Source organism: Chiloscyllium punctatum, chromosome 33 (assembly GCF_047496795.1).
Source record: "Chiloscyllium punctatum isolate Juve2018m chromosome 33, sChiPun1.3, whole genome shotgun sequence".
Classification (NCBI taxonomy): domain Eukaryota; kingdom Metazoa; phylum Chordata; class Chondrichthyes; order Orectolobiformes; family Hemiscylliidae; genus Chiloscyllium; species Chiloscyllium punctatum.
In genome coordinates, this window is record NC_092771.1 from 23,361,666 (window position 1) to 23,378,087 (window position 16,422).

The window sequence follows — 16,422 nt, forward strand, 5'->3', positions numbered from 1 at the left end:
ACTGACTCACTCACTCACACTGACACTGGCCTCTCACTGCCCGCTCACACTCACTCACTCACTCACACTGACACTGGTCTCACACTGCCCGCTCACACTCATTCACTCACTTACACTGACACTGGTCTCTCACTGCCCCCTCACACTCACTTACACTGACACTGGTCTCTCAATGCCCGCTCAGACTCACTCACTCACTCACACTGACACTGGTCTCTCACTGCCCCCTCACACTCACTCACTCACTCACACTGACACTGGTCTCTCACTGCCTGCTCACACTCACTCACTCACACTGACACTGGTCTCTCACTGCCCCCTCACACTCACTCACACTGACACTGGTCTCTCACTGCCCCCTCACACTCACTCACTCACACTGACACTGGTCTCTCACTGCCCTCTCACACTCACTCACTCACACTGACACTGGTCTCTCACTGTCCCCTCACACTCACTCACTCACACTGACACTGGTCTCTCACTGCCCCCTCACACTCACTCAAACTGACACTGGTCTCTCACTGCTCACTCACACTCACTCACTCACACTGACACTGGTCTCTCACTGCTCACTCACACTCACTCACTCACTTACACTGACACTGGTCTCTCACTGCCCACTCACACTCACTCACTCACTCACACTGACACTGGCCTCTCACTGCCCCCTCACACCCACACACTCACTCACACTGACACTGGCCTCTCACTGCCCCCTCACACTCACACTCACTCACTCACACTGACACTGGTCTCACACTGCCCGCTCACACTCATTCACTCACTTACACTGACACTGGTCTCTCACTGCCTGCTCACACTCACTCACTCACTCACACTGACACTAGTCTCTCACTGCCCCCTCACACTTACTGACTCACAATGACACTGGTCTCTCACTGCCCCCTCACACTCACTCACACTGACACTGGTCTCTCACTGCCCCCTCACACTCACTCACTCACACTGACACTGGTCTCTCACTGCTCACTCACACTCACTCGCTTACACTGATACTGGTCTCTCACTGCCCCCTCACACTCATTCACTCACACTGACACTGGTCTCTCAGTGCCCCCTCACACTCACTCACTCACACTGACACTGGTCTCTCACTGCCCGCTCACACTCACGCACACTGACACTGGTCTCTCACTGCCCACTCACACTCACTCACTCACACTGACACTGGTCTCTCACTGCCCCCTCACACTCACTCACACTGACACTGGTCTCTCACTGCCCCCTCACACTCACTCACTCCCACTGACACTGGTCTCTCACTGCCCGCTCACACTGACTCACTCATACAGACACTGGTCTCTCACTGCCCCCTCACACTGACTCAAACTGACACTGGTCTCTCACTGCCCCCTCACACTCACTCACACTGACACTGGTCTCTCATTGCTCACTCACACTCACTCACTTACAATGACACTGGTCCCTCACTGCCCACTCACACTCACTCACTCACACTGACACTGGTCTCTCACTGCCTCCTCACACTCACTCACTCACACTGACACTGGTCTCTCACTGCCCGCTCACACTTACTGACTCACACTGACATTGGTCTCTCACTGCCCCCTCACACTCACTCACACTGACACTGGTGTCTCACTGCCCCCTCACACTCACTCACTCACACTGACACTGGACTCTCACTGCCCCCTCACACTCACTCACACTGACACTGGTCTCTCACTGCCCCCTCACACTCACTCACTCACACTGACACTGGTCTCTCACTGCCCGCTCACACTCACTCACTCATACAGACACTGGTCTCTCACTGCCCCCTCACACTCACTCAAACTGACACTGGTCTCTCACTGCCCCCTCACACTCACTCACACTGACACTGGTCCCTCACTGCCCACTCACACTCACTCACTCACACTGACACTGGTCTCTCACTGCCCCCTCACACTCACTCACTTACACTGACACTGGTCCCTCACTGCCCACTCACACTCACTCACTCACACTGACACTGGTCTCTCACTGCCCCCTCACACTCACTCACTCACACTGACACTGGTCTCTCACTGCCTGCTCACACTCACTCACTCACACTGACACTGGTCTCTCACTGCCCCCTCACACTCACTCACTCACACTGACACTGGCCTCTCACTGCCCCCTCACACTCACTCACTCACACTGACACTGGTCTCTCACTGTCCCCTCACAGTCACTCACTCACTCACACTGACACTGGTCTCTCACTGCCTGCTCACACTCACTCACTCACAGTGACACTGGTCTCTCACTGCCCCCTCACACTCACTCACTCACTGACACTGGTCTCTCACTGCCAGCTCACACTCAATCACTCACTTACACTGACACTGGTCTCTCATTGCCCCCTCACACTCACTCACACTGACACTGGTCTCTCACTGCCCCCTCACACTCACTCACTCACACTGACACTGGTCTCTCACTGCCCGCTCACACTCACTCACTCACACTGACACTGGTCTCACACTGCCCGCTCACACTCATTCACTCACTTACACTGACACTGGTCTCTCACTGCCCCCTCACACTCACTTACACTGACACTGGTCTCTCACTGCCCGCTCAGACTCACTCACTCACTCACACTGACCCTGGTCTCTCACTGCCCCCTCACTCACTCACTCACACTGACACTGGTCTCTCACTGCCCGCTCACACTCACTCACTCACTCACACTGACACTGGTCTCACACTGCCCGCTCACACTCATTCACTCACTTACACTGACATTCGTCCCTCACTGCCCCCTCACACTCACTCACTCACACTGACCCTTGTCTCTCACTGCCCCCTCACACTCACTCACTCACACTGACACTGGTCTCTCACTGCCCGCTCAGACTCACTCACTCACTCACACTGACCCTGGTCTCTCACTGCCCCCTCACACTCACTCACTCACACTGACACTGGTCTCTCACTGCTCACTCACACTCACTCACTCACTTACACTGACACTGGTCTCTCACTGCCCACTCACACTCACTCACTCACTCACACTGACACTGGCCTCTCACTGCCCCCTCACACTCACTCACTCACTCACACTGACACTGGTCTCTCACTGCCTGCTCACACTCACTCACTCACACTGACACTGGTCTCTCACTGCCCGCTCACACTCACTCACACTGACACTGGTCTCTCACTGCCCCCTCACACTCACTCACTCACACTGACACTGGTCTCTCACTGCTCACTCACACTCACTCACTCACTTACACTGACACTGGTCTCTCACTGCCCACTCACACTGACTCACTCACTCACACTGACACTGGCCTCTCACTGCCCGCTCACACTCACTCACTCACTCACACTGACACTGGTCTCACACTGCCCGCTCACACTCATTCACTCACTTCCACTGACACTGGTCTCTCACTGCCCCCTCACACTCACTTACACTGACACTGGTCTCTCAATGCCCGCTCAGACTCACTCACTCACTCACACTGACCCTGGTCTCTCACTGCCCCCTCACACTCACTCACTCACACTGACACTGGTCTCTCACTGCCCGCTCACACTCACTCACTCACTCACACTGACACTGGTCTCACACTGCCCGCTCACACTCATTCACTCACTTACACTGACACTGGTCCCTCACTGCCCCCTCACACTCACTCACTCACACTGACCCTGGTCTCTCACTGCCCCCTCACACTCACTCACTCACACTGACACTGGTCTCTCACTGCCCGCTCAGACTCACTCACTCACTCACACTGACCCTGGTCTCTCACTGCCCCCTCACACTCACTCACTCACACTGACACTGGTCTCTCACTGCCCCCTCACACTCACTCACTCACACTGACACTGGTCTCTCACTGCCCACTCACACTCACTCACTCACTTACACTGACACTGGTCTCTCACTGCCTGCTCACACTCACTCACTCACACGGACACTGGTCTCTCACTGCCCCCTCACACTCACTCACACTGACACTGGTCTCTCACTGCCCCCTCACACTCACTCACTCACACTGACACTGGTCTCTCACTGCCCGCTCACACTCACTCACTCACACTGACACTGGTCTCTCACTGCCCCCTCACACTCACTCAAACTGACACTGGTCTCTCACTGCTCACTCACACTCACTCACTCACACTGACATTGGTCTCTCACTGCTCACTCACACTCACTTACTCACTTACACTGACACTGGTCTCTCACTGCCCACTCACACTCACTCACTCACTCACACTGACACTGGCCTCTCACTGCCCCCTCACACTCACTCACTCACTCACACTGACACTGGTCTCACACTGCCCGCTCACACTCATTCACTCACTTACACTGACACTGGTCTCTCACTGCCTGCTCACACTCACTCACTCACACTGACACTGGTCTCTCACTGCCTGCTCACACTTACTGACTCACACTGACACTGGTCTCTCACTGCCCCCTCACACTCACTCACACTGACACTGGTCTCTCACTGCCCCCTCACACTCACTCACTCACACTGACACTGGTCTCTCACTGCCTGCTCACACTCACTCGCTTACACTGATACTGGTCTCTCACTGCCCCCTCACACTCATTCACTCACACTGACACTGGTCTCTCAGTGCCCCCTCACACTCACTCACTCACACTGACACTGGTCTCTCACTGCCCCCTCACACTCACTCACTCACACTGACACTGGTCTCTCACTGTCCCCTCACACTCACTCACACTGACACTGGTATCTCACTGCCCCCTCACACTCACTCACTCCCACTGACACTGGTCTCTCACTGCCCGCTCACACTGACTCACTCATACAGACACTGGTCTCTCTCTGCCCCCTCACACTCACTCAAACTGACACTGGTCTCTCTCTGCCCCCTCACTCTCACTCAAACTGACACTGGTCTCTCACTGCCCCCTCACACTCACTCACACTGACACTGGTCTCTCATTGCTCACTCACACTCACTCACTTACAATGACACTGGTCTCTCACTGCCCCCTCACACTCACTCACTCACACTGACACTGGTCTCTCACTGCTCACTCACACTCACTCACTCACTTACACTGACACTGGTCTCTCACTGCCCACTCACACTGACTCACTCACTCACACTGACACTGGCCTCTCACTGCCCGCTCACACTCACTCACTCACTCACACTGACACTGGTCTCACACTGCCCGCTCACACTCATTCACTCACTTACACTGACACTGGTCTCTCACTGCCCCCTCACACTCACTTACACTGACACTGGTCTCTCAATGCCCGCTCAGACTCACTCACTCACTCACACTGACCCTGGTCTCTCACTGCCCCCTCACACTCACTCACTCACACTGACACTGGTCTCTCACTGCCCGCTCACACTCACTCACTCACTCACACTGACACTGGTCTCACACTGCCCGCTCACACTCATTCACTCACTTACACTGACACTGGTCCCTCACTGCCCCCTCACACTCACTCACTCACACTGACCCTGGTCTCTCACTGCCCCCTCACACTCACTCACTCACACTGACACTGGTCTCTCACTGCCCGCTCAGACTCACTCACTCACTCACACTGACCCTGGTCTCTCACTGCCCCCTCACACTCACTCACTCACACTGACACTGGTCTCTCACTGCCCCCTCACACTCACTCACTCACACTGACACTGGTCTCTCACTGCCCACTCACACTCACTCACTCACTTACACTGACACTGGTCTCTCACTGCCTGCTCACACTCACTCACTCACACGGACACTGGTCTCTCACTGCCCCCTCACACTCACTCACACTGACACTGGTCTCTCACTGCCCCCTCACACTCACTCACTCACACTGACACTGGTCTCTCACTGCCCGCTCACACTCACTCACTCACACTGACACTGGTCTCTCACTGCCCCCTCACACTCACTCACTCACACTGACACTGGTCTCTCACTGCCCCCTCACACTCACTCAAACTGACACTGGTCTCTCACTGCTCACTCACACTCACTCACTCACACTGACATTGGTCTCTCACTGCTCACTCACACTCACTTACTCACTTACACTGACACTGGTCTCTCACTGCCCACTCACACTCACTCACTCACTCACACTGACACTGGCCTCTCACTGCCCCCTCACACTCACTCACTCACTCACACTGACACTGGTCTCACACTGCCCGCTCACACTCATTCACTCACTTACACTGACACTGGTCTCTCACTGCCTGCTCACACTCACTCACTCACACTGACACTGGTCTCTCACTGCCTGCTCACACTTACTGACTCACACTGACACTGGTCTCTCACTGCCCCCTCACACTCACTCACACTGACACTGGTCTCTCACTGCCCCCTCACACTCACTCACTCACACTGACACTGGTCTCTCACTGCCTGCTCACACTCACTCGCTTACACTGATACTGGTCTCTCACTGCCCCCTCACACTCATTCACTCACACTGACACTGGTCTCTCAGTGCCCCCTCACACTCACTCACTCACACTGACACTGGTCTCTCACTGCCCCCTCACACTCACTCACTCACACTGACACTGGTCTCTCACTGTCCCCTCACACTCACTCACACTGACACTGGTATCTCACTGCCCCCTCACACTCACTCACTCCCACTGACACTGGTCTCTCACTGCCCGCTCACACTGACTCACTCATACAGACACTGGTCTCTCTCTGCCCCCTCACACTCACTCAAACTGACACTGGTCTCTCTCTGCCCCCTCACTCTCACTCAAACTGACACTGGTCTCTCACTGCCCCCTCACACTCACTCACACTGACACTGGTCTCTCATTGCTCACTCACACTCACTCACTTACAATGACACTGGTCCCTCACTGCCCACTCACACTCACTCACTCACACTGACACTGGTCTCTCACTGCCTCCTCACACTCACTCACTCACACTGACACTGGTCTCTCACTGCCCGCTCACACTTACTGACTCACACTGACATTGGTCTCTCACTGCCCCCTCACACTCACTCACACTGACACTGGTGTCTCACTGCCCCCTCACACTCACTCACTCACACTGACACTGGACTCTCACTGCCCCCTCACACTCACTCACACTGACACTGGTCTCTCACTGCCCCCTCACACTCACTCACTCACACTGACACTGGTCTCTCACTGCCCACTCACACTCACTCACTCATACAGACACTGGTCTCTCACTGCCCCCTCACACTCACTCAAACTGACACTGGTCTCTCACTGCCCCCTCACACTCACTCACACTGACACTGGTCCCTCACTGCCCACTCACACTCACTCACTCACACTGACACTGGTCTCTCACTGCCCCCTCACACTCACTCACTTACACTGACACTGGTCCCTCACTGCCCACTCACACTCACTCACTCACACTGACACTGGTCTCTCACTGCCCCCTCACAATCACTCACTCACACTGACACTGGTCTCTCACTGCCTGCTCACACTCACTCACTCACACTGACACTGGTCTCTCACTGCCCCCTCACACTCACTCACTCACACTGACACTGGCCTCTCACTGCCCCCTCACACTCACTCACTCACACTGACACTGGTCTCTCACTGCCTGCTCACACTCACTCACTCACTCACACTGACACTGGTCTCTCACTGCCCCCTCACACTCACTCACTCACACTGACACTGGTCTCTCACTGCCCGCTCACACTTACTGACTCACACTGACACTGGTCTCTCACTGCCCCCTCACACTCACTCACACTGACACTGGTCTCTCACTGCTCACTCACACTCACTCACTCACACTGACACTGGTCTCTCACTGCTCACTCACACTCACTCACTCACTTACACTGACACTGGTCTCTCACTGCCCACTCACACTCACTCACTCACTCACACTGACACTGGCCTCTCACTGCCCCCTCACACTCACTCACTCACTCACACTGACACTGGTCTCATACTGCCCGCTCACACTCATTCACTCACTTACACTGACACTGGTCTCTCACTGCTCACTCACACTCACTCACTCACACTGACACTGGTCTCTCACTGCTCACTCACACTCACTCACTCACTTACACTGACACTGGTCTCTCACTGCCCACTCACACTCACTCACTCACTCACACTGACACTGGCCTCTCACTGCCCCCTCACACTCACTCACTCACTCACTCACACTGACACTGGTCTCATACTGCCCGCTCACACTCATTCACTCACTTACACTGACACTGGTCTCTCACTGCCTGCTCACGCTCACTCACTCACTCACTCACACTGACACTGGTCTCTCACTGCCCGCTCACACTCACTCACTCATACAGACACTGGTCTCTCACTGCCCCCTCACACTCACTCAAACTGACACTGGTCTCTCACTGCCCCCTCACACTCACTCACACTGACACTGGTCCCTCACTGCCCCCTCACACTCACTCACACTGACACTGGTCTCTCACTGCCCCCTCACACTCACTCACTCACACTGACACTGGTCTCTCACTGCTCACTCACACTCACTCGCTTACACTGATACTGGTCTCTCACTGCCCCCTCACACTCATTCACTCACACTGACACTGGTCTCTCAGTGCCCCCTCACACTCACTCACTCACACTGACACTGGTCTCTCACTGCCCGCTCACACTTACTGACTCACACTGACACTGGTCTCTCACTGCCCCCTCACACTGACTCACACTGACACTGGTCTCTCACTGCCCCCTCACACTCACTCACTCACACTGACACTGGTCTCTCACTGTCCCCTCACACTCACTCACACTGACACTGGTCTCTCACTGCCCCCTCACACTCACTCACTCACACTGACACTGGTCTCTCACTGCCCGCTCACACTGACTCACTCATACAGACACTGGTCTCTCACTGCCCCCTCACACTCACTCAAACTGACACTGGTCTCTCACTGCCCCCTCGCACTCACTCACTCAGACACTGGTCTCTCATTGCTCACTCACACTCACTCACTTACAATGACACTGGTCCCTCACTGCCCACTCACACTCACTCACTCACACTGACACTGGTCTCTCACTGCCCCCTCACACTCACTCACTTACACTGACACTGGTCCCTCACTGCCCACTCACACTCACTCACTCACACTGACACTGGTCTCTCACTGCCCCCTCACACTCACTCACTCACACTGACACTGGTCTCTCACTGCCTGCTCACTCTCACTCACTCACACTGACACTGGTCTCTCACTGCCCCCTCACACTCACTCACTCACACTGACACTGGCCTCTCACTGCCCCCTCACACTCACTCACTCACACTGACACTGGTCTCTCACTGCCTGCTCACACTCACTCACTCACTCACACTGACACTGGTCTCTCACTGCCCCCTCACACTCACTCACTCACACTGACACTGGTCTCTCACTGCCCGCTCACACTTACTGACTCACACTGACACTGGTCTCTCACTGCCCCCTCACACTCACTCACACTGACACTGGTCTCTCACTGCCCCCTCACACTCACTCACTCACACTGACACTGGTCTCTCACTGCTCACTCACACTCACTCACTTACACTGATACTGGTCTCTCACTGCCCCCTCACACTCATTCACTCACACTGACACTGGTCTCTCACTGCCCCCTCACACTTACTCACTCACACTGACACTGGTCTCTCACTTCCCGCTCACACTCACTCACTCACACTGACACCTGTCTCTCACTGCCCCCTCACACTCACTCTCTCACACTGACACTGGTCTCTCACTGCCTGCTCACACTCACTCACTCACACTGACACTGGTCTCTCACTGCCCCCTCACACTCACTCACTCACTCACACTGATACTGGTCTCTCACTCACACTGACACTGGTCTCTGACTGCCCCCTCACACTCAATCACTCACACTGACAATGGTCTCTCACTGCCCCCTCACACTCACTCACTCACACTGACACTGGTGTCTCACTGCCCCCTCACACTCACTCACTCACACTGACGCTGGCCTCTCATGCCCCCTCACATTCACTCACACTGACACTGGTTTCTCACTGCCCCCTCACACTCACTCACACTGACACTGGTCTCTCACTGCCCGCTCAGACTCACTCACTCACTCACACTGACACTGGTTTCTCACTGCCCCCTCACACTCACTCACTCACACTGACGCTGGCCTCTCATGCCCCCTCACACTGCCTCAGGGATGGTGTTCACTCACCCAGTGGCTCGACAGCTTACTACAAAGAAATTCATTTCCGCTCTGTTCGATCCCGTACAGTGAGTCTGACATTCAATGTCTCCCTGTAATCTGTCCAGGGATGGGCAGCATGTCAGTTCCCAATGCCCCATCTGGTGGGTTGTTCGCAGTGGTAGTGGGGGAGGGCGCAAATGGATCAAAAATTGTTCATGTACAAATCCAAGACCACCTGAAACACCCAGTGCCACAGAAAGATCCCATGGATGAGCCTCCCATTTTCCTTTCCACGTACTGAGTTCCATTGGGAGCTGAAAATAGCTTGTCATTTCTGCTGATGACCTTTGCCAGTGATGCTTGTTCACGTGGTTCTACCAATAAGAAAGTTTTAAAATCTTCTTTCCATAGGGTTTGGGAACCAATGAAGACACTCTGATTGAGATCCTGTGCTCTCGCACCAACCAGCAAATCTCGGATATGGCTGCCTCCTATCTAGAGCGTAAGTGGGGAGATGCTTAGAGTCACAGTCATAGAACATGGAGCATTACAGCACAGTACAGGCCCTTCACCCTTGATGTTGTGCCGACCTGTGAAACCAACCTGAGGCCTATCTAACCTACACTATTCCACTTCCATCCATATGACTATCCAATGACCATTTAAATGCCCTTAAAGTTGGCAAGTCTACTACAGTTGCAGGCAGTGTGTTCCACACCCATACTACTGAGTAAAGGAACTATCTCTGACAACTGTCTTATATCTATCACCCATCAATTTAAAGCTATGCCCCCTCATGCTTACCATCACCATCTGAGGAAAAAGGCTCTTACTGTCCACCCGATCTAACCCTCTGATTATCTTGTATGTCTCAAGTCAGTTCTCAACCTTCTTCTCTCCAAGGAAAACAGCCTCAAGTCCCTCAGCCTTTCCTCGTAAGACCTTCCCTCCATACCAGGCAACATCCTAGTAAATCTCCACTGAACCCTTTCCAAAGCTTCCACATCCTTCCAAGAATGCGGTGACCAGAACTGTACGCAATACTCCAAGTGCAACTGCACCAGAATTTGTACAGCTGCAACATCACATCATGGTTCCGAAACTCAATCCCTCTATGAATAAAATCTAACACAGTGTATGCCTTCTTAACAACCCTATCAACCTGGGTGGCATCTTTCAGGGATCTATGTACCTGCACACCGAGATATCTCTGCTCATCTACACTACCAAGAATTTTACCATTAGCCCATAGAGATGTACAGCATGGAAACAGACACTTTGATCCAACTATGCCGACCAGATATCCCAACCCAACCTCGTCCCACCTGCCAGCACCCGGCCCATATTCCTCCAAACCCTTCCTATTCATATACCCATCCAAATGCCTCTTAAATGTTGCAGTTGTACCAGCCTCCACCACTTCCTCTGGCAGCTCATTCCATACGCGTACCACCCTCTGTGTGAAAAAGTTGCCCCTTAGGTCTCTTTTATATCTTCCACCCTAAACCTATGCTCTCTAGTTCTGGACTCCCCCACCCCAGGGAAAAGACCTTGTCTATTTACCCTATCCATGCCGTTCATGATTTATAAACCTCTATAAGGTCACCCCTCAGCCTCTGATGCTCCAGGGAAAACAGCCCCAGCCTGTTCAGCCTCTCCCTCTAGCTCAAATCCTCCAATCCAGGCAACATCCTTGCAAATCTTTTCTGAACCCTTTCAAGTTTCACAACATCCTTCCGATAGGAGGGAGAGCATAATTCCACTCAATATTCCAACGAATGTCCTGTCCAGCTGCAACATGACCTCCCAACTCCTGTACTCAATACTCTGACCAATAAAGGAAAGCAGACCAAACGCTTTCTTCACTATCCTATCTACCTGCAACTCCACTTTCAAGGAGCTATGAACCTGCACTCCAAGGTCTCTTTGTTCAGCAACACTCCCCAAGACCTTACCATTAAGTGTATAAGCCCTGCTCTGATTAGCTTTTCCAAAGTGCAGCACCTCGCGTGTAACTAAACTAAACTCTATCTGCCACTCCCCTTCTGTGTGAACAAGTTGCCCCTTTTAAAATCCTTTCCCTCTCACCTTATATGTATGCCCTCGAGTTTTGGACTCCCTTACCTTTGGAAAATGCTCAGAAGATTTGTTTCCATATTAGTCTTTACCAAAGGAGATGAGGCAGGTTCTTAATTAATTGGTGTATGGGACCAGGAGGAGGCCCGTCACCCAGTTCTAATAGTCAATTAGATCTTGGCTGATCTGTTATCTTCGTTCCACATTTTGGTTTCATGTGCGTTAATCCAGGACAAAACAGTCCCACTTGATCACCTTTCAAGTCCATTCCCTCCCCCACCGCTGCTCAGTAGCAGTAGTGCGTACTATCTACAAGATGCACTGCAGAAATTCACCAAAGATCCTCAGACAACGCCTTCCAAACCCCTGAACACTTCCATCTCGAAGGACAAGGCCAACAGATACATGGGAATGCCACCACCTTCAGGTTTCCCTCCAAGCCACTCACCGTCCTGACTTGGAAATCTGTCGCTGTTCCTTCACTGTCACTGGGTTGAAATCCTGGATCGGCCTCCTGAACCGCACTGTGTGTGTCTATCTACAGCCAAGGTCTGCAGCAGTTCCAGATGACAGTTTACTACCAACTTTCTCCACGGCCGTGAGGGGATAAGCTGTAAACAATGGACCAGCCATAGAAACACAGAAATACAGAAGAGAGGAGCCAGAGGAGGCCATTCAGCCCTTCGAGCCTGCCCTACCATTCATCACCATCATGGCTGATTGTCCAATGCAGTAGCCTAATCCTGCTTTCTCCCCATTACCTTTGATCCCATTCGCTCCCAAGTGCTAGATTCAGCCACCTCTTGAATACATTCAATGTTTGGGCATCAGCTCCTTCCTGTGGTAATGAATTCCACAGGCACACCGCTCTCTGGGTGAAGAAATGTCTCCTCAGCTCCATCCTAAAGGGTTCACCCTCTATCCTCAGACCGTGACCCCTGGTTCTGGATGCACCCATCGTCGGGGACATCCTCCCTGCATCCACCCAATGACACTCCAGTCTGTGAATGAGTAAATAAAAAAAGTCACTTAGTGTACACCTTTATCTTCTGTAGCTGAATGAACACAAACCAAGTCCCATATACCTTGCCTTTATAATTGAACCCTCCCTGTTCCAGTATCATTCTGGTGATAACCTGTGCTGTACTACTTCCATATGCCTGCTGGGGGCAGTGTTCTGGGTGGACCTTGATGCTCTATGAGACTTGTGCCAATGGAAGTGATCTCCATTCTCCAGACAGAGTCACAAACACACATAGACCTTGGAGTTTGGTCGAGTGAACATATGGAAAAGTGGAAATTGGGAGCAGGAATAGACCACTTGGTCCTTTGATGAAGCGCTCCTGCCTGAAACGTTGATTTTCCTGCTCCTCGGATGCTGCCTGAGCTGCTGTGCTTTTCCAGCACCACTCTAATCTTGACTCTAATCTCCAGCATCTACAGTCCTCACTTTTGCCTATTCAATATGATCATCCAACTCATGACCCTCTTCCTGGTTTTACCCCATACTGTTGGGTCCCTTTAGTCCCAAGAACGATATTTGACTTGTCCTTGAAAACATTCAATGTTTTGGCCTCAGCTGTATTTAAATAGGTCAGTGTCTCCATTAAACTGCAGCCATTGGAACCATAGAATCCCGACAGGCTGAATAGCCTCTTTCTGCACTATCAAGTCGGCACCCAGACCTAACTACATATCTTTATTTTTATCCATTTGTGGGACTTGGGTGTCTCTGCCTGTCCAGCGTTTATTGCCCATCCCTAGTTGCTCCTTGAGAAGGTGGTGGTGAGCTGCCTTCTTGAATTGCCTGCAGTCCACTTGCTGTGGGTTGACCCACAATGCCATTAGGGAGGGAATTCCAGGATTTTGACCCAACGACTGTGAAGGAACAGCGCTATTTTTCCAAGTCAGGCTGGTGAGTGGCTTGGAGGGTTACCTGCAGGTGGTGGTGTTCCCAAGTACCTGCTGCCCTTGTCCTTCTAGATGGAAGTGGTCGTGGGTTTGGAAGGTGGTGTCGACGGATGTTTGGTGAAATTCTGCAGTGCATCTTGTAGATAGTAGCAGCAGTGTGCACTGAGTGCCGGCGGTGGAGGGATTGAATGTTACAGTGTGGAAACAGGCCCTTCGGCCCAACAAGTCCACACCGACCCGCCGAAGCGCAACCCACCCATACCCCTACATCTACCCCTTACCTAACACTACGGGCAATTTAGCATGGCCAATTCACCTGACCTTTGGACTGTGGGAGGAAACCAGAGCACCCGGAGGAAACCCACACAGACACGGGGAGAACGTGCAAACTCCACACAGTCAGTCGCCTGAGGCGGGAATTGAACCTGGATCTCCGGCGCTGTGAGGCAGCAATGCTAACCACTGTGCCACCGTGCCGCTGAATGTTTGTAGATGTGGTGCCAGTCAAGTTGGTTGCGTTGTCCTGGATGGTGTCAAGCTTCTTGTGTGTTGTTGGAGCTGCACCCATCCAGGCAAGTGGGGAGTATTCCAACACACTCCTGACTTGTGTCTTATAGATGGTGGATAGACTTTGGGGAGTCAGGAGGTGAATTACTTGCCATGGTATCCCTAATCTCTGACCTGCTCTTATAACCACTGTATTTATGTGGTGAGTCCACTCGAGTTTCTGGTCAATGGTAACCCCAAGGATATTGACAGTGGGGGATTCAGTGATGGTAATACCGTTGAATGTCAAGGGTTAAAGTGTCTCTTATTGGTGATGGTCATTGTCTGGCATTTGTGTGGCACGAATGTTACTTGCCACTTGTTGGCCCAAGCCTGGATATTGTCCAAATCTTGTTGAATTTGAGCACAGACTAGTTCACTATCTGAGGAGTCGCCAATGTTGCTGTGCAATCAATCATCGGTGAACATCCCCACTTCTGACCTTGTGACAGAGGGAAGGTCATCGATGAAGTAGCTGAAGATTGTTGGGCCTAGGACATTACCCTGAAGGACTCTTGCAGAGATGTCCTGGAACTGAGATGACTGACCCTCCACAACCACAGCCATATTCCTTTGTGCCAGGTCTGACTCTAACCAGTGGAGTGTTATCCATTGATTCCGGTTTTGCCAGGGCTCCTTGATGCCATACTTGGTGAAATGTGACCTTGGTGTCAAGGGCTGTCATTCTCGCCTCCCCTCTGGAATTCAGCTCTTTTGTCCATGTTTGAAACAAGGCTGTGATGAGATCAGGAGCTGGGTGGAACCCAAACTGAGCATCACTGAGCAGGTTATTGCTGAGCAGCTGCTGCTTGAGAGCACTGTTACCGACCCCCTTCCATCACTTTATTGATGATCGAGAGTAGACTGATTGGGCTGTAACTGGCCAGGTTAGATCTGTCCTGCTTTTTGTCTACAGGACATAGCTGGGCATTTTTCACAATGTCGGGTAGATGCCAGTGTTGTAACTGTACTGGAAGAGCTTGGCTAGGGGAGCGGCAGGTTCTGGAGCCCACGTCTTCAGTACTATTGACGCAATGTTCTCAGGGCCCATTGCCTTTGCAGTATCGCGTGCTTCCAGCTATTTCTTAATATCACGTGGAATGAATCGAATTGGCTGGAGACTGGTATCTGTGATGTTGGGGACCACTGGAGGAGCCCGAGATGAATCATCCACTCGCCACTTCTGACTGAAGATTGTTGTGAATGCATCAGCCTTATCTTTTACACTGATGTGCTGGGCTCCTCCTCCATTGAGGATGGGGAGACTTATGGAGTGTCCTCCTCCAGTGAGTTGTTTAATTGTCCACCACCATTCACAGCGTGATGTGGAAGGACTGCAGAGCAGAGATCTGACCTGTTGGTTGTGGGATTGCTTAGCTCTGTCTATCACTTGCTGTTTAGGCTGCATGAAATACAAGTCGTCCTGTTTGGTCACTTCAACAGGTTGACACCTCATTTTCAGGTCTCCCTGATGCTGCTCCTGGCTGAACACTTTCACTCCCCCTCCCACTCCACCAAGGACATGCAGGTCCTTGGCCTCCTCCGTCGCCAGACCATGGCAACATGACGCCTGGAGGAAGAGCACCTCATCTTCCGCCTAGGAACCCTCCAACCACAAGGGATGAATGCAGATTTCTCCAGCTTCCTCATTTCCCCTCCCCCCCACCTTTTCTCAGTCCCAACCCT

The 16,422-nt window shown here is 52.6% G+C and overlaps 1 protein-coding gene across 1 annotated transcript in view; it reads left to right on the plus strand.

Annotated features, from left to right (window-relative positions):
* The window catches only part of LOC140458483 (annexin A2-like), a 73,060-nt gene that overhangs the window by 38,285 nt on the left and 18,353 nt on the right, over positions 1-16,422 (plus strand). The window contains exon 6 of the mRNA XM_072553147.1: positions 10,615-10,705. Within this exon, the coding sequence (XP_072409248.1) occupies positions 10,615-10,705 (91 nt within the window). The remainder of the gene's footprint in view (positions 1-10,614; positions 10,706-16,422) is intronic.